At 42.1% G+C, this 20,031-nt stretch overlaps 1 protein-coding gene across 31 annotated transcripts in view; it reads right to left on the minus strand.

Annotated features, from left to right (window-relative positions):
• Positions 1-231: 231 nt before the first annotated feature.
• Positions 232-20,031, minus strand: part of TCF7L2 (transcription factor 7 like 2) — a 177,451-nt gene continuing 157,651 nt past the window's right edge. For 6 of the 31 annotated variants that reach the window (XM_065066995.1, XM_065066987.1, XM_065066993.1 and 3 more), the window contains 7 exons: positions 16,591-16,716; positions 15,623-15,782; positions 14,788-14,895; positions 9,848-9,896; positions 9,245-9,295; positions 8,023-8,095; positions 232-2,508 (listed from right to left, as the gene is read on the minus strand). In XM_065066995.1, coding sequence (XP_064923067.1) covers positions 2,073-2,508; positions 8,023-8,095; positions 9,245-9,295; positions 9,848-9,896; positions 14,788-14,895; positions 15,623-15,782; positions 16,591-16,716 — 1,003 coding nt within the window. In that variant the 3' untranslated portion in view covers positions 232-2,072. Of the gene's footprint in view, positions 2,509-6,486; positions 6,516-7,372; positions 7,447-8,018; positions 8,096-9,244; positions 9,296-9,843; positions 9,897-14,787; positions 14,896-15,622; positions 15,783-16,590; positions 16,732-20,031 lie in introns of those variants that run through there. The other 25 variants (XM_065066992.1, XM_065066985.1, XM_065066984.1 and 22 more) reach the window with 19 other exon arrangements.

Genomic DNA, 20,031 nt, shown 5'->3' on the forward strand with positions numbered 1-20,031 from the left:
AAATAACAAGGGGTTTTCAACGTTGGCTACTCACGCAAAAGCTTGCTGAGCGGGGAGAGGGCGAGGACAGAGCAGATTTAGCAGGTGGCAGCATGGGAATCCGAAGGATTGCTCACAGCTAGAGCTGGCCGCACATCACCACCATTTTCGCACACGTATTTTGTCAAGGAATCTGTAAACCTTTGTGGCCAGAGTAAAATGCAGTCAACGCATAAATGAGTTGACAAGTCATTCTCTGCACATACTAAGTTGCTTTTATTAATCCAGAACTGCATGCTACAGATACTGTACAGCATGAACATTTATTCATTACAAAAAATGGCTTCCAAACCATTAAAAATGAAAATCGGAATAAGAGCATAAAACGGAACAGTAACATCACAACTGTTAGGAAACATTCAAAGTATTCACAAAAAATGTTATAGTTAGCATCTTAATAAACCAGAGAAAAATCTGAGACAGTTTTACAATCGCTTCATGTCAACTACAATGGCACTGAATGAACAGATGAACAATTTTTCAGCTTTATACAGCATTTTTTTGCAACATCAACATGCCTAGGTTTTTTTTTTTTGTGTTTTAAGTTTGCTACCTACCTGTATGTAGTAAGTGTACATAAAAGTGGCAGTCTGATTTTCCTTTTATGAATAATCTAATATACAGAATTTGGCCCTTAAGGGTTTATACCTCTTCATTTTAAATGCTTTCCGGACAATCTGCTACAAAACACGTCTGTTATAGGTGACATTAAAACTACATACATATCTACCTATGTAACATCACAGCAAAACATGATGAACAAAAAAATTACAGCATTAAAAAAAATAATAATAATAATAAAGTCATCGGGAGAAAGTTAAAAGTCACTGAGAATTTTGGCACATACAAATTTTGCACATAGGCTGCAGTCCTAATGTCGCAGGGGATTCAGCTGCAGTTCTGAACAGGAGACACTTGGACCTTGCTATTTCTCAAACAGCGGCGCTACAACTTCCCTTGCTAAATTTTCAAGTCTTTTTGTTGTGTAATGGCTTTTAAAGCAATTTTTTTTACTTCTTACACTATTGATCCTTGAAAAGATGCATCTGCGAACGTCCGTTTGGTGGCAACTGCGTGTCATATAGCAAAAAAAAAAAATAAAATAAAATAAAATCGTGAAAAGAAATCAAAAACAAAAGTCCCGGAAAAAAATATATATACACATTTATATATAAACTTAAAAACCTTGTACAAATGAGTTGTTATATATAAGATGCTTACACTAAGGGAAAAGAAAAAAAAACAACTTTATACAATGTTTCAAGAAAAAAAGGAGAAAAAAACATTTAAAAAGGGACAACATACAGATACAACAAGCAATTTCTAAAGCAATAAATACTACTGGTCCAATAGCGTTGTGATACTTTTAATTGTTGAGTAGCGTTCCCTCCCCCAAAAAGAACAACACCATGGAACAAGGTATATTAACACATTTTTTTTAACCCTTTGTTTCTGTACATTTAAACAATAACAAGTAACATCACAATAAAGGTTGTTTCACACAAGGAAGGAAAAAAAAAGAAGTAGTAGTGGCACCGCATTCGTTGTGCCCTTAAAGGTTTAAAAACCAGATGTAAAATGATTGGTTCGCAAGCTCGTATTTAATACAAATAATAAAGAACCAATGCCTCCGGCAAGGGCTGCTTCAAAATTGCTTCTTTTTTTTTTTTTTAATTTTTAAAATCAGTCTTTAAAACTAAGCTATTGGAACTACATAACAATTATGTATATATATATATTTTTTAAACGCTACAAAGACTTTAAACAGCTGTTGATAAAAATTTTGGCAGAATCATGAGGCTTTTCTCATCTACATATTTAAAAAGGAGAAATTGAAATAAGAATGGGTCAAATATTGACCAATGAACTCGATAAAACATCAACTAATGTAGCCACGTGGCACGAATTAAAAACGAAACCGAGAAAACGACGACGAACAGCGGACGGCGACGAGGAGAAAGAAAACCAAAATCCCAAATCCCAACAGAATTCAATCCCCCCGAAGGAAACGGAAAGGGCTAACGAGGCTAAAGCTATTCTAAGGACTTGGTTACGAGGGAGAGCGGCTGGGGCTGCGTCCCCGCCAGCGAGCTGTGGGGATGCAGGGAGGAGGTGGAGGGCTGTGCCAGGGATGCGGCGGCCGGCGGGAGGGCGGCCGGCGGGTGGTCCAGGGCCCCGTTGGGGCAGCTGGCGGCGGGCAGGGCGCCGGGCTTGCTCGCAGCGCTCTCGGCGAGGACGAGCGAGGACGGCGGCGGCGGCGGCGGCATCATCACCAGGTGCGCCAGCGGGTCGGGCTTCAGGGAGAGCGAGAGGGGTTGCGTTTGTTCAGTCTGTGGTTTCGAGTCTCTGGCGGGGGAGGCGAGCATGGCGGGGGAGGACGGAGGAGAGTCTAGTAAGCTTCCATCTGAAGAGGGTGGGCTGACGCAGCTGCCTTCACCTTGTATGTAGCGAACGCACTTTTTTTTTCTCCTAGAAACAGGGAGAGAGTTGGCTGTGAATAAAGGGCAGAGACGCCGACGGAGACAGTTATCTAAAGCAAAGAGCCGTGAATTGGCTACTCTGGGCTCTGCACGGGTGGCACCCCGGCCCCACGCGCCATCCTGGGGGTCTGGCGGGGTGTCCTCGGCACCCAGCCTGCTCGGGAACCTCCCCCTCGGCTAATGGATTTGGAAAGGCTTCACCAATTGTCTCTTCGTCCCCCTCCTCTTCAGGCTGCCTCCTTTCCTCAGCTATTTCAATAATCGGAAAATGAGGTAAGACTTTCTTGGAGCCCACTGTGCTGATCTACAAACTCAACTCTCCTCCATAAAAAAATATAATAAAAACAAAATTAATCCTTCTAAAACAAAAGCTCTGGATAGTTGATGATATCTCAAGCTGTCCCATAACACTGTCCCAACTCAACGGGGCCACCCCTACACCTGCATCACCTGTCATCTCCTATGATGCACAGCCCTTGGGAGGCAAGGACAGCTGCGAACTACAGCTCATTGCTTTCTCCTCTGTTAAGAACCACACCAAATCTAGAAACGTCAAGAGTCAGACAGGAGGGATATATAATAGAGAGAACGAGAGAGAGGGGAAATAAAAACAAAACGAACAAACAAAGCAAACAGAAGAAAAAACAGGAAAAGAACAGGATAAACAGAGTATGATCCAAAATAACAAGAATAACTGGTTGTATGGCCTGCAGGTTGTGGCTTTAAATCGACTCAGTTTTACTTTTTGTTCAAAGGGAGAGTGGTAGATTTGGACAGCTGCTCGTCTGTGTTTTGGGGAATTTTCCTCTGAGAGGCCATCCATGGGATCCAATTTCAGGAGGTGAAGAGCACAACGACAAGTACAAAGGTGAGGAGCAACATGGAGCTTATTTCACACCAGGGAGTATGAGAGTCTCACAAGAGCTGCTCATCCTCAAACAAATGAGCAAGTGACCCGACAGAGATCTTTTCTCCTCCCTCTGTCCACTAAATAATGTAAAGGAGCAATGAAAACAGATGACAGTTTCACACCATCTCTCTTGCCTAGTATATGCAAGACAAGTCCAGCAGCAGGACAGAAATAATGAGGCAAACAACCACAGCATCTGGCAGAACGACGTTCAGTGGCCACCTTGACCCTAATAATGCTGGCTCTCCAGCCCTCCTATTCACAAGCACGCTTTCCATGGGAAGTGCTGAACCATTGTCACGCAGTCCGAGGTATATGACAAAGTCTCTCTCAAGCAGCTCTGCCACTAAAACTTTGGACACTCAGCTAAGCTGCACAAAGCCACCAACGTGAAGGAGCAGGTTGCTCTCCCCCTCCAGAGGATACCTCACCCTTGCTCAGCAACTTCATGAGAAGAAGTGCCCGAGCGTGGCACAGCAGCTGAAGGTCGCTGGGTGATGTTCCCCACTTGCGTGGTGCCCTGGTGCCACTGCTGGTCCTCAATGTTCTCCCTTTTGCACGGCAACTGTGTTTGACTTGGGTTAAACCAAGGTCTGCTGGCTAAGCAATGGGGCTAGATATTTCTCAGCTGCAAGGGAGACCTAACCAGCTCGATCCTGGACTTCAAAGACACCATCTCCCGCAGGCCAGGAAAGGAACACCAACCCCAGCACCCCATCTTTCCACCAGCTTCAGTGACATCCCTTCCTCCAGACACTCAGGCTCTGCTCTCAGGTTCTGCTCCACGTTCCACATGGCAAGGTAAGGGGTTAGGGCTATTAGAGTTTTAACCACGTTAGCCTGCAGATCAATACATGCTAAAAACTAAGACAACCATGCAACTTAAATGTTAAAAAGAAAGAAAGAGAGAAAGATAGAAGACAGCAAGTTAAGGCTATAAACCATGCTTTATTAGAGCAACGTTAAAAGACAGAAAAAAATTAATTTGGTGGGCTCGAAACAGAACCTACTAATTCTTCTACCCTCAACAAACAACACAGGAAGCCTCTGGCTCTTGGCCAAGGACATTTCTGCTGCTCTTTCTCCCTTTGCCTCGGCCTCACCACTTCTGGCTTCAGCTGGGCAGCGCTACCAGGGCCACAGTTCATATTCGGATCTACTGTACAGCTGCCAGTGGCAAGGCAGAGCAGCAATGCTTCACAAAGCCCACTGATAATAGCTGTGGAAAAGTGGGTTCTCCCAATGTGGAGACTTCAGGACTTCCCCACCACCCCCAAGCTCTGCCTGGCTCACTGATGGTGGTCTAGAAGCCATTCAACTGCATTGCTCTGAACCCACATGGCAATTAAGTATTTCACTGGAGGCAGCTTGAATCTAGTAGGCCAAAAATAAGAAACAAACAAAAAAATGAACACTATTATAAGATCTGTGGCATGAAGAGTTCCCATGGCAAAGCAGACTTAAACGGGGTCTATGTGACTTTCTGACTCTGTGGAGTTAAATAACCTTTTTACAATGAAACCCACTTTGACTAGGACTAAGGTAGCAGATTGCTTCCTCTGCTTCTGCTGTATATTAAATGCTTTAATACTGTGGCCACTTTTAGTCTGAAAAGGCATTTACTTAAATCACGATGGCTCAAGGCAGGGAGCATTTCTCCAGCCTGTGCCTTTCCCACCATGTGTTATCTGTGTCATGTATATGTCAGGGTGAGGTGGGCCAGAAGGCATAGATGGGTAAAACCCAAAACCTTGCACACCAAGTATTACCAGAACTGAACAACACCAGGCAAGTCTGGTGAAGTGGAATTAATACATATCCAAGGAACTCTTTGTGCCTGAGCTTTGCCCTCCTTGAAGTGGGAATGAAATTACTACCCCTCAGAAGCACTAGTGAAGATTATTATTATTCACTTGCGCACTGCTCTGAAAGCATCAACTGCTACATTAATCTGGCAAACACTGAGAGACTTGGCCCTGTTCATCCTGCCCTTGAAACCAGCCCCAGGACAGCATCAGGAAACCCATAATGCTGGAGTTGCCATGAGTGAAAGCCACAGACGATGACAAGGGTTTATTCAGTTGCTGTGAGCAAAGATGTCTCAGTTTCTACTGTAGTACCAAACTGCACATCTTTAGCATCTACCTAAGATGAGCTACAAAAAGCTACCGTTGCTAGCAAATGCAATGTTATAATGGTTAGAATCAGAACTAGGAGAGAAATGATCTAATATCTAGTGATAAAATGCCTCCATGCATTAAAAAAAAAAGGCATCTGACTCTATATTAGTAAGTGTAAAGGTATCAGCTACACCACACTGCTCAAAACTGATCTCAAAAAGTTGCTCTGATGAGCTGCAAAGATTTCTGACCTAAATCTCGCATAAGAGGGATATTATGCTTCACATGTAACCTAACCACTGTACAGACCACAGGAAGAGTCCCCTTGCTGACAAAATGCAGTTTTAGAAGTACACTGTTTACTTAGGCAGCTAGGCAAAGATAAAGCAACACAAACATGATGTGCCCCCGGTTCTGGTACTGGGCACACAGAGCCTGACAGGCTTCACATAGTCTATCTCTAGAGTACACAAATATCTGCTGATAGTGTGGAGTGAACTAACCACAGAATAAAGCCTAATTAAACACAGCATTCAAGCCTTTGGCTAGCATGAGACTCCTGACACAGCGAAGTGGCTACCCAGCTCTTCTGGACTGAAAGCTTCTTTTAAGAAACTGCTGCTTTCAAAGCCTGTTTAACACACGTCCTGGCACTGATATCTAAGACCCCGACACCCTGCACCGGCATGCCTCGAGTGGGACAATATGCAATCTGTTGAAGACATTCCTGATGCCTTGTTTTGACATACACCACCACCCTCGATCCCTGTTTTCCTCGACACTAAGCACAAACAAGACTGCGTGCATACACAAAATACGATGGACGTCTGATCTACATTCTAAATGAGATGGAGCACATGGGGCTGGCATGAGTAAGAGGGGATAATGTGGGAGAGGAATCACTACACACAGAGTGTGGTTTGGGTTGAAATACCTACCATCATAATATTCCAAATTCAAAGACTGCTTGTATCAGAACAAAGAAACAACAAATTTAACCAAATGCGATCATATAAGGAAAAAGGAATGAGAAAAGAACTATTCGGTATCCCTCCACCAAGAAAGAAGTACATACTGAGTTATACATGGAATTAAACTCCAGTAGAACGTGGGCTGTTGAAATTTGGGCTCTCTGATATCTTTCATCTGTTTTTAATGCTGGAAATTGTCCTACTAAAGTTGTAATTACGTTTTTTCTAGAGCTCAGGTGTTTACAGCTCACTTGTTGGGATAAAATTTAGGAAAAGAAAAATTTTGGAATCAGAAAAAAAAGACATCAGATAATTTAAAAAACTGGTATCTACATAAACTTTACCGAGGCGTAGAAGCCCAGAGGTAGCTATTTAATTTGGCAGATAACACAAAAAAAAAATAGTACAACTTAAGCTGTAAACACTGGCTTTTGTATCTCTAATCATGAGAAAAACACTAGTGCTGCACATCTCAGAACCTTTTCAGAAAGCCTTTAGAGGCAGCGGACATAGACCCAAATGAAAGGCAAAATATAGATGTCCAACTAAACATTCATTTTGCTGAAAATCTGGAAAAAAAATATTAAAAAAGCCAAAAAACTGCCAGCTTTAAGGACTTCAAATTTTCTTGTTCCCAGTTCTACCACCAGGGAGAGGTTATTGGTAAAGAAAGAGAGAAAATGTCATTAAATTAGCAAGAAATTCCAAAGATCAAAGATTATTAGCAATTGATGCTGTGGGAGAGAGAAAGGTGGGGAGTGGGGAAAAAAGATCAAAAAAATAAAATCACACAAATGCACTAAGAGGACAGATTGCTTTTATTTCCCCAAAGGCCTAATGGGTAGTATTATACCTGCATGGTTTGCACCATAAACTCTGTCGGTCAAGCCCGAACAATGCCCGACACTTCTTTGGAGTATTTGCATCTGTTAGCATAAGGTAAACACAAAAAATACAACACAATGGTGGATAGAGCTCATTTGGATGGTGTCATCTTAGCTACAGCTACGTTTTAGCTTTCAGTCACCTCAGTTTTATTTGGTAATCTCCCCTCGTACCAAGGGCAGGAAATAAAACAGGACTTTCACAATCAGCTAAAAGAAAACAACAAAAATATCCCTGACACGGCCGTGTGTCTGTCCGGTGTCGGTACCGCGCTCAACGCCGGGTTATCAAGGGCTTTGGGAGCCACTTTCCTTGGGCGGAGGTTTGGAGGGCAGGAGCGTGGTTGAGCCACGGATCAAATGGGCTTAAGGCTGATGCTGTTTTACAGTGGGTTTTTGGCTAGCAGCAGCAAAGAGGAAGGCAAAAAAAGACCAACAACGGAAAAAAAAGCAAAACCCTTTCAGAGAGACGATAACTCATGGCAGTGTCCCACTCCCTTGTGTCTTCTAGATCACAACACAGAGCTACAAAGCAACAAGGCAGGAAAAAAAAAGGGGAAAGTACCAAATAAACCAGCTGCAAATCAGCCATAGCGAGTCTGGGAAAACTATACACACCTGCAGGGGCCGCACCAGTTATTCTGTTGATCAAGGCCAAAGCGCGCTCGGCATTTCTTAGGAGCGCTCAGGTCTGAATGAGTTCAAGAAAGCGAGCAGAAAAGGGAGAGAGGAAAAAAAGAAAAGGGGAGGGGGGGGAGAGAGAGAGGAAGAGAGAAAAGGGGAGAAAAAAGAGAAAGATAAAAATAAGGAAAAAAATAAAAATAAAAAAGGGAATAAAAATCAATGTCCTTGTTATTAATTGCAAAATATTGACTTTTGATTTAAAAGTTAAAAAGAAAGTGATAATCACATTTTTATTCAACTCTCGAGATTAGCTGTTGCAATTAAAGCTGCAGTATCCCTTTATAAAGGACTGTTTCTTTCCCTTTTAAAAGAACAGGTAGAGGAAAGTCATTGTGGCTGGTCTATCAGGACGTTTCAGACAAGATTTATTTGCGATGGGTTTTTTTATTCTCTTTTTTGATAGGGGGGGAAAGGAAGAAAAGAAGCTGAGTATGGAAGTTAGATCCTGAACATGCTTTTTTCTTCAACTCAGATACAAAATAAAAATAAGAGGAAAAAAAAAAAAAACAACAAAAAAAAGAAATTATATCTCCTGGGATAATGCAGCTTTTGGAATAACATTCAATTTATTTGTTTTTATTAATTTGTATTTAAAAGAATGGATAAGAATAAGCAGATTGCGGAATGAGTATGTTAGTATCAGCCAGAAAATAAAACGTAAAGCATGGCAAGGTGCTGAGTTAGTACAGCGAGTGAACTGCAATGAACAGGCTTGAGCAGAAAGGAAAAAAAAAATCCAAAACTAAAATAATAATAATAAAAAAAAAATGCATATGCATGCTAATGTGAGAAGACTTAGTGGGAGCCATGAGAAATGCCATTAGATTAAGGAGGTTCATTACTGACTTGCTTCCATTCTTTATCAGTCTCTTTAAAGAAATACTGCATATTCAATTTGCACAGTTAGTACAACTCTTATGTTATTTTTACTGTATTACTGTTTTAATAGCAATTGTTACAAAAACGAAGAACAAAATTAAAAAATACTATCAAACATATAATAAAGATATATAGATAATAAATACTATCACAACGTGTGGATGGTATTTTTTTCTTAATGTCATAAGTGTTTAATGTTAAGATCTATAATGGCAGGAAAAAAAAATTAAAAAGCAGTTTATAAACTATTTTAAATGACTCAAAATGACGTTAGCACCTGTAATCGGAGGAAGTGAAAGGCAAGGATTTAGGAAACATTCGCTGTGTTCTGAAAAAAAAGAACAAATTACACAAACGCTTCAAAAAAACTAAGTCAGGGCTTCTTCAGAATTGACTATGAGATTGCCTATGCAGTATTTCTAATTTCCTATATAGAATGGCAAACCTCCTTAATTTAAAATGGGTGCGATTTACCACTGTAAGGCATGCATCAGAACATACGAGTACAGCCCAAATTAATACCAAACACATACATACGTACACGCACACACATATGTGCAAAATAAGCAGACAACTTTATAAATGATGGCATAGGCATTACAGCTACGGCTCTGCAGTTAAAGGCTTTGCAATTACTACATACAAATTCAGCTAACGTCACAAGAGGCTCTTACATGCAATGGCTTGGTTACTGGTTTTAGAAGGGCATAAAAATGCAAATAATTAGAGTGCATTAAAAAAAAAAGAAAAGGCTGTCTAATATACGGGCCGGCTCCCCGTGAGGCCAGGAGACTGGTACCCACCTCCCCCTGCCTAGGAGCATCACACCAGGACTGCCACGCTGCCACTAAGCAAGAGACTGTGACTTGTTTTTACTCACCATTGGTCTCTCCTGGCTGCTTATCCCTTTTCCTCTTCTTCTTCTTTCCCTGCAGGAAACATAACACAAATGAGAAGAATTAAAAAATAAAAACAACAACAAAAGAAACCACAACCCAATACACATCTCCTTACAAGACAGCACCAAGTGACGGGGCTGTCGCTGGTGCGGGAAGGCCCTCGGGGAGGACACCGATGCGCGGTGCCGGCTCACTCCCCATGCGGGGAGGCTTTGGGGGGCCTGAGAGGATGCTCGCACCCTGGGGTGGCCCTGCCCGCCCACCCCATGCCTTTTTGGACACCCTCACTGCAGCACCACTCTCCCCCGCCCCCAACACCATAAGCAGCTGGGGAGGGGGCAGAAGACCTTGCAAGATGCTTCTTCTGAGATAAGGTTATCATCACAACAGAAACATTGACACTTGTACGCTCCTGCTTCAAAAAAATCATTCCCGGTCATGCTTCTGTGGGGTGGGGAGAGGAAGAAGGGGCAGTAGCGGAGCTTCAAGGTGGGTGAGTCCATGACTGAGGTGAGACTGAGACCCTGGAGCATCTCAGCCCCCAAAACTGACCATTAAAGCAGATGAAGAAGCCACAATAATGAGCAAAACCTAACATGCGGGTTTTTCAGTGCACTGACATCTTAACAAGCAAAGCCAGAAAGAGAAAGAAATCCAGATAGAACTACTACCCTTCCCACATTTTGCTCTGCCACAAGAAAAAATAACAAGTGATGTTTGGCTAAACTGTGTCCCTTTCCCAAGCACTATCCCACAAGATGATGCAATTTACTGCAGATTCTGACTGAAGAGAGAAAGGCCCTTTCTCCATTGCCCTCCAGCAGTGTAGGTGAGGACATGACCAGGAGCCCAGCTTCTGTGGAAACCCAATGGCCATTTTCCAATAAAACAGTTATAAAGGAATAAGTGTGGCTCAAAACAGAAAAGCAATTTTCTGAGACAACTTATCTGAGATATAGGCTTTGCAAAGCAGTACAAAAAAGGCCAGTACAAGGGGACAGAGTAATTTCATTTTCACAGCTCCCCACATACTAAAACCAACAACTCTCAGGCCAGCAGCGTCAACCGCGACCAGCATAAGAAAACCTGGCTTTTGAAGATGCAGTAGTAGAAGAAGTCGGTAAACAGACACCAGACCAGCAGTCCCGTGTGGTCAAGAAGGCATAAACATCGCTTGGAAGAAAGAATCTCACAGTACTTTTGAAGGGCTGGATGTATTTGTGGGGAAGCCAAGAGGTCTTCCCACATGGTGAACATCTTTTTCAGTAGGTTGGTCTGGCTCCCAACTAAGTGGTTAACATGGGCTTCAGCCTGGCACATCCACATTTGGGATGCTCACTATGATATGTTCCCTGGAATGTATTAGTAAGAAATTCCCACAACATGAATACCGAATTTTGATTTGTTGTTGTTGTCATATTTTTCCTCCCCAAAAGCTGGTTTTCTAGCAAGAGGCTTCTATACTCTTTCCCAGCTGCTTGCTCAGGGTTGTAAACTACTACCCCGCTGTCCACGCTGCAACAAGCACAGTCTTGTTCACCAGAGTCTTCTGGTAATGAAGAAAGCTGTGTGCACTGCCTGTTTTAAAGGATTTTTAAACAATATGCACATAATCCTGCAGCCTGGATGCTGCTTGGAAATCATCTCCACCACCTCTGAGGTTGTTTTTGGGAATATGGAAAGTTATCGCTCCGAGTCAATTGCTACAGCAGCCATCAGTCTAACATGACAGGCACACAAGATGGACAAGCATTGTTCCTAAAGCTCTTTGAGAATTAAACAGGGAAAAACGTGGTATCTTCAAGTCCATGTATCACATGAAGATAGATACAAGAGGCTTGGACTGCTCCATGTACACTGATGTAGATTGACAGCAATTCTGTGAAAGTCAGTGATTTTTTTTCCAGCTTTGTAACATTGTAACCAAAACCAGACAACTTCCTTAGCACCATAAGCCTGATTTTTATTTAATCTCAAGGAGGCCGCTAGCATAATTAACAGACTGCATCTGTGGTAAATTTGCTTAATTTTTGCAGTACATTTGGGAATTCAAGGGCTATTCCAATTTGAGACCTTAAAACTTGATGACACGAGGGCCGGCCAGACCCGAGGTCAGGAGGCACCTGCCCTTTGAAAACTCTTCAAGCCAGGTATTAAAGGACTACAACCCCCTAGGGAGCAACCTGTTAAAAATGGCTGATATACAGGAATGTCAGCCAGGGACCAGGAATTTCTGATCCCTTTTCAACACAAGCTTTGAAAACTCCTCCTAACAAAGAACAGTCTCACTAACTTCTTTAACACCCTTTTCAAAAGAAATAGAGAAGAATCACCTGGCTCGCTTGTTCAATTTCTGTGCTACCAGAAGATATTTGATTACACAGCTAAATTAATACATGGACTTAAGGAAATAATTATGGGAGCAATTTTTCAAGTGCTCTGCAGAAGACACCATTTTGCCTTTGCCTCAGATTGTCCTCCTAAGACTTGAGCGAATGGTCTGTAACATTTTCCATCATTGCACTGTACAAATTCTTAGGCTACAAGTCCATGTGGATGTAAATACTTGCTAACAGCTTTGGCAGCTGCCTCTACTAAGCCAAACCAATATGGGTTTTGACAGGACTGCAGAGTTCTTTGGTACTAATTTTCTAGACAAGCGGCAGGCAAGGTGACTAGACCCTTACATACTTCTGAGTCCAGCACTCAGCGCTGCTTAACATCTATTAGATCTCAGGAAGAGCAAATGAGCCTTGTGACACCCAGAAGCCACAAGGGATTCCCTGAACCCTCTTCTCTTATTTAAGAGCAAGCTGAAAGCTGCATTTCTTGAATGTACTGCTCTGTTTCTGAAGACCTGGGCTATAGCCAGCCTCTTCCTTGTGCCTGAAGTGAGATGTCTAACAGTTTAACCATTTCAAGCAGCCCAAACGTGCTCCCCTTCTAGATGTGTGGAGAGCTCGAGACCCTACAAAATGTCACAGGGAACTCAGAGAGCTCTGAATGGACCAGGAGGGGAGAAATAAATAAATCCTGCAGATGATGCAATTGTGTGATGCAAAGGTACCGCGCTCTCCTCAGGCAGGAAGGTTCCCCCTGAAGGTCACTTGGGGGTACAGCATCAAGCCGCTAGGAAAGCGCTGGCTTTCTCATCCTGTCCTTTTTAGCTCAAGAAGAAAGGGTTTCTCAGTGCTCACACGGTGAGGACAAAAGTAAAAGGTCCTAAACACTGAAGGCTTTGTACATGCCCCTGTCTGTGGCATAGTCACTGTACAGAATGAGTGCTCCTGAAACCTCAGTAGAGCCTATACTCCCTTTTGAACACCCAAGACGACGATACTGCGCAGTGCCGAGGAACTACCTCAAGCCTACGGTCTGACAGTCTCAGGCCAGACTATGCTGAAAAGAAAGGGAAAACGTGTTTAGCAGGAGCAGTGCCTCATCAGGTGTAAAGAGGTTTCCTCCGAGAAGCATGCACAGCTACACCTGCAATGGCAAACAAAGGAGAGCAAGGTAGAGCCCAGCGGAAAGAAAAGATGATCGAGGAAGAACATAAGGATTGGAAAAACGTCCTTACATTCATACTGCTAAATAAGTGAGCATGTGTATTCTCCACTGCTGAAATGATGGAAGAGCACAGAGAGCTGCTGCTGCTCCAGGCTTTGCTGCAGACTCTGAACTATCTTCTTCTCATCCATACATGTCGAAGTGCAGATTCTTGTGGAGGTAAATGTTCCCACATACAAAGCACACAGTATATGTGATTTACAGCAAGTAGGGTTAAATAGGCACTGATGATGATGGAAGAGAGAGAGAGACTTCAACAAAACCAGAGTGTGTAACACTATCCATAACTGATACCAGTCTTAGAGCTACCGGTCCCCAAACCTGCAGAGAAGTCTGCCTGGAAAGTAGGAAGCGGGGTTTATTCCAGAGTTAGAGACCATGAGAATTTTAGGTGATTTCTATTTAAACTAAAACAAAAAAAAAAAAAAGAACACCAAGATGCTGCTATAATCCTATTTAAGAGGGTTTAGAGCTCCACCAATCCACAAACCTGTCAAGAATTTATGGGTTTAGGCTTGCAAACACTTACTACCAGATGCGCCGCTTACCATTCATGGAAGAAGGGGTTATATACTATTAGTAAGTGGTTACAATGCTGGCCTTATGTTTTTCACAGACAAAAATTTCTGTCACTTTAGCTATGAAACAGGCTTTCTGAAAGGCAGATGTGGGAATCAATCTTAAAAACATGCTACAAATTGATCACAAACTCCAAAACACTTTTTGAAAAATGAGGAGGGGAAAAAAAAAAGAAAAATATAACATGGCCAGGAAAAAGCAAAATATAATTGAGATATACAACAGCAGAACATGGAATAATTCATTTAACCCCACCTGAGAGTAAGACTTTCAAACAAGTCATGCTTTTGGGTTTGCCAGTCCTTCTCTGAAGCCAGGAAAAGTCATTCTTCCACTTTCCACTACACTCTCACACAGATAAGCACAAGACACTAGTTATTCATCTTTTTGGTGGAAAGAAGAGAAGCCATACTATGGAAGTTTTCAATTGGGTTTATAAAATAGAATTTAAAATGACCAGCAAGCCAAAGAGCATTTCCAGGCGTTGGTACAAGTGAAGGCAAGAGTTTCTTCACTGATCTGTACTGTCATGTCCCAATTCTAATCTTTTACTAGTCCCAGCCTGGAAGCCTCTTCCAAGAGGAGGGCTGGGATTTATCCCCAATAGTTTTAGTATTGCAGAGGGAAGCGTCTGTTGTTGTTACCAGGTTGGGATCCTGAGGCACACTTTCCAAGTAGTGCTTGTGTGCAGTTGTGTGGTCGTAGTTCAGCAGGTCGCAAACACTTTTCTACAAGCTCTACTACTAAAAATATTTCCACCTACATAGGAACCTACATAGTTATCCCGTGCAGACCAGCCTGGGTACAGCTGCATATGAAGCTGTCGTTCCTTTCTTGCTAGTTCATAGTATTTCGCTTGTTCTTCTCTGGATAACGCATGCCACTGAGGTGAAGAAACGAGAAAAAGACAAAATAAAAAGCACAAGTGTTGTTTTTTTTTTTTAAGCACGTTAACAGCAGAGCATATTATTTATATATAAATACAGCTAGAGTTGATTTTCATTTAAAAAAAAAGAGATAAAAACAGATGATCTGGCATGCTGCCATTCATATTTTATTTATAACTCTAGTTAACTCAACTGAATCACAACTAATCATTTATGTTCACTCAGCCTCAATGTTTCCTGATGAGAGAGGAGAATTAAGAAAACTAAAAAAAACCCAAAGAGCAGGGGAGAGGGTCCATTAGTTGAACCACTTGTCGTGAGCCAGATCCGAGTCACAGATGTAGAGAAGGTCTGTCCCTCCCTTCCCCACTGGCATCCCCGCTCCTCTTCTAGCTCTCCTAGTTGCCGACAGCGGTACCGTACTTCCCAAAGGATCTTTCATTCCCCATTTACTGTTCTGCCTGTTTCTAGGACAAAATAAGAAATCTGAGACTTTTCCCAGGTCATGGAAATAACACTGAAATAACACTGCTACTAATGAACTCCCGCTCTTCCCTGTGAATGACCCCATTGGCAAAAACTGTCTGCAAAACCCAAAAACCAGAGTCTTCTGTTTAGTAACTTCCCTATCCATTATCAAAACAACAGGAAAACACAGAGATTCAGAAGGTGTGAGTCCTACCGAGTTGCAGTCCCTGCTTGCGCTTCTCCCGTGTTACCTACCCTTCGACCAAGGATTTGGTTGATGGCTGCGCTCTCTTTCAATGTGCATTCTGCTACAACTTTTGCTCTCATTTCCTTCATATACAACATAAATGCATTAAGAGGTTTCTTTATGTGTGGCTTCTTTTTCTCTTCTTCTTTTTTGGAGTCCTGATGTTTTCTGAAGGGTAAAGATGCAACAGACAGAAACCTCACAGTGAGAACCCTTGTGAATTTCTTAAATTAATCCCCTCAATCTCTCAAGCATTAATCCTCAGAAATTAGTCCCTAGGAAGAGGACCAGAAGGTTCACTAGAGCTTTCACCCTGGCTGCTGTATGCAGACAGTTTTAAGAGAGCTCTCAGCTTTACATAATATCACCAAGTACCTGCTCAGCCCCTAGAAGAACCTTGGAAAGACACGGGCACCCAGCAAAATGGGTTCATGGGGAGGGCTTGTGACCTTGATGGTAGAGGAAATAGTTGCATCCCATCATCAGTGGGAACTGAAATTTTGTCCTTCTGCTTCAGCCGTGACACGAAAGGCAAGAAGGACTAGAAGCACTAGAGGCAAAGGCAGACCAGGGCTCTCCTCGGTTCAAACCTAAACTTGATACCTGTGCTCTCTGCAGCTTTGAACAAGCCATATATGCTCTGTTTTATTGCCTCCTGTTATGCACCTGGTATCTCACAGTTTCAAACCAGGTACTAACAGGGAAACTGGTCAAGAAGCTTGAATCTTCAGCAATAAAATTCCATTTCCTTGTTAAAATGGGTGAAATTAATAACTACTTGTCTCTGCAAAGAATTACTCTGAAAGACTGTAACTTTGTCACACTTTGGTAGTTAAACCAAATCAATTAGAACAGAAAAAAAAAAGCAATTAAAAAAAAACCCAAAACATTTTACAGCAAAAACTTTCCCATAAATCCAAGTATATTTAAAAGCCTTGGGTGTTCTAAAAAGACGACACGGGAAGCAACAACTTACGAGCTGTGGAGTGAGCCGACGTCGCTCTGGGAAGATTCCTGTTTGACTGTTGGTGTGACTATGGCCGGATGAGGGATTCCAGTTGTATGTAAACTATGGTGTGGCGGGACCATGTGTGGAGGAAACCTAGAGGAGAGAAAGCTGTGTAAATCGTCAGAATAAAAATGAATGAATGGGGAGGGATGTGTACACACATTAAAAAAAAAAAAGGCATATAACAAGCACATGACAGCTAGACAAAGCATATGAAAGCTGACAGCATTAATTAGCAATAAATTAAACATAATGACTCTTCTAATGTCATTAAAGCCAATCTTCCCCTTCATTATCATTACTGACATGAGACATCATGATTTTTAACATCTTTAACAAAAGGCAAATTCAACTGGATCAACTTGGATGAAAGTGGAATTTCAGCTACCTGCAAGAAAATCCACCAGTCCACTTCTTTGCTAAGAAATTATCTGCGGCAACCAAGGAATCAATTTTTACAGCTCTGAATCACGTTGTGAATTTGGGATGACATCTTTTGTTGCGTATTGACAGCAAAATAAAATATTAATGCCAACACAATCTAGATGCATTTTTGATAATCCTTATAGATGCCTCATTAGCTACATTTTGTTGGTGGAGCAAAAGAAAATATTTATTTGTGTCTAATAAATCTCTGAGCCCCATTGCCTTAACATAAGGTGGGGAGACTGTGGAATTAAGCCAATTTTGACCCATTACGGTAAACTAAGAAAGCTTAATTTAATGCGAAATAACAGTCTAGCCTTTCTACACAGAAAAAAATGTTGTCAGCTTTATGGTTTATGGTCATATACATGGACAGGTCCCAGTTCTGCAACTAGATTCAGAGGGACATGCAATCCTTCTGCATGAATCTAATTGCTTGATCGGGGCCACAGCACGAACATGGCACAATCATTCAGACCAAAATGAATGAACAAAACTTCTCAAAAGCAGGATTGACTTCTTATCATTATTCCTCTACAGTCTCAAAGGTTTTGCAGTGAATAAGGAAAGTATATGACGACTGACTGCCTTTCCCTTAGAAAACCCCCACTGAAGTCAACAGGTCTCCAGGGAATGGGATCTAGCCTAAAAATTTGGTTCAAAAATAACTTCCTCAAAAATCCAAGGCTAAACTGATTATGGCAAATGACAATGTTTTTTTATCACTGCAAATCCCTACTCTCATGTCAGATTTTGAACTGTTTTTCTCAAAATAAAGTACCCCAAGAATATGGAACATGCAATGGGATAAAGAATTATTTCTTCTATCGTCAATACACAATGATTTTTTCTGTCATACAGGATTTAAAATGGGGTGACAAACCATGGATAAGTAGACTCTGTACAAGTATCAGAAATATAATGGGATTTCTTTATTTTTCCCCTCTCTTATAAATTCCATTACTGAGCTTAAATCCCTTCCCCCAACTGCCCAGACATTCCCTACATTCACAAGATGACACAGTAGTACTTTCATGAACAAGAGGTACTGTCCACTATGAGCTCTGAGGATCTTTGTCTATCAGCTGGTAGTACTCAAGATCATTAGACAGAAGTATTTTGTCTTTGAAGGCAGTGGTGAGAAGAGCAGAGACCGACAGGGAGAATGTGAAATTGTTCAAACTGTAGAGAACTGCAGCTCCTACCAACAAAAGCATGGAGAGCAGGAAAGGAGGAGGGTGTTACGGCAAGGGAAGAGAAGAACGGGCAGCAAAATGGTCATTCCTCCATGGATTTCTATTGCTGCTGAAGACCCATGGATACAAATCTCAAAGTAGAGTGTCAAAATGCTTTCCCCACTCTGACAAAAGTATGTGGGAGAGAAGTGCATGTTTGGTGAAACGCTTTGGTGCACGGTAGCTCAGAAGAGAAGACAATGGTGAGGCTGCAAGGAGACCAATGTCCTGGTCCCACTTATGTCACGGGATTGCCTCACCATCAGCAAGACACAAACTGAGCCTTTGTACTGTTTTATTCTGCTCTCCCTCTCTCTATTTGTGCCTCTGTGTGTGTATTTTAATTGGACATACTTAAAGTCTGCTCCCACAGTGCCTGGGGCCTTCAGCCATAGTACAATGCAAACAATGAAAACTGGCAGTAAGAGCTTTCTTTAAAAAAAAAATAACTTACAAACACGGGTGAAAATAAAACCTATGGCAAAACCCTGGCCTCACTGAAAGTGGTATAAGCATAGTGATTAAGAAGCTGATGCACATCCTATGGAATGACTGAAGAGAGGACTATGCTGCTGGTGCTAGCTAGGGTTCAACTGGAACAAGAGCCAGAGACAACAGGACAACGAAGGATGAAGGTGGAGATGAAAAGCAGGAAGAGCTGCACTTGTTTGACTTGAGGACATGGTGGGAAGGGCAGTGTGTATAGAGCAGTGAGGAAAAAGAGCTGAGTGCAGTGGTAGCACATGGACAGAAGGGCATGAGAGTGGAACTGAATAAGGTTTGACTCATCACTGGAGAAGGGCTCCCAAACACCACAAAAGACTGAGTTAATGGGGAAAAGAGATGGTGTTTGTTAATTTCCTCGAGAGGACGTCATGACGTCTCTGTGATAAATGGGTCATGGACCAGCTTCTTAAATAAGGATCTGGTCAAAAACTAAACACACTCAAAAATGAACTCTCCCTATATGGTGGATTGTTGTATGGTCAGGACCTTCAAGGGAAACTAATTCAACAAAACATAGGGGGTCATATTTTATTTATTTTTTATGAAGATTTAAGTACCTGCAGCTAATAAAAAAAAAAACAAACATAACTTCACCCCTTATTTATGGTAAAAATGTTTTCCCAATCCCTATCTAGGAGAAAGGGAGTATTTGCCCATGGTAGAGTGACCCAATGGGACTGAAGGGCAGCAGAGGAGAAGCGGCCTACACGCACATGTTGTGTGAAAGCCTGGCTGTAACAAGGATGCCAAAAGCTCCACTGACTTCAGCTGGGATGAGATCTTACCCACTGAGCTCTAAAAGTCAGACACATGGCAGCGTTCACCAACAGGCAGCTAGGACTCAGTCGTTACTGTCAGGGTGGTAGTTTCCCCAGGGACGCTGTGTGTTTGTTACCAGTGACCATTATTTCACACTGAACAGCTCTCCGTTCAAGACTCAAGGCTGCCTACTGGACTTACACACCCCTTCCTACATTTAGGGCTATAAAAACATGTTCCAGAATTCGCAGTAGCTCACACAATCCCATGGACTTCAGTAGCTGGGTGAGGTTTGGCCCAAAGTTCTAGTGCCTATTTATTTCCATGTAGACATCAACTCACATGGCAATACGAGTGGGGAAAGAGTGTTAATTTTTAAGTTCCTGGCTACACTCCAACTTCAGTAATTACATTCAGCAAAAGTGAATTTCCCCTGAAATTTCAATTACAGAAGGTATTTTCCACTGCCACCACTTAACTA

Source organism: Columba livia, chromosome 6 (genome assembly GCF_036013475.1).
Source record: "Columba livia isolate bColLiv1 breed racing homer chromosome 6, bColLiv1.pat.W.v2, whole genome shotgun sequence".
Lineage (NCBI taxonomy): Eukaryota > Metazoa > Chordata > Aves > Columbiformes > Columbidae > Columba > Columba livia.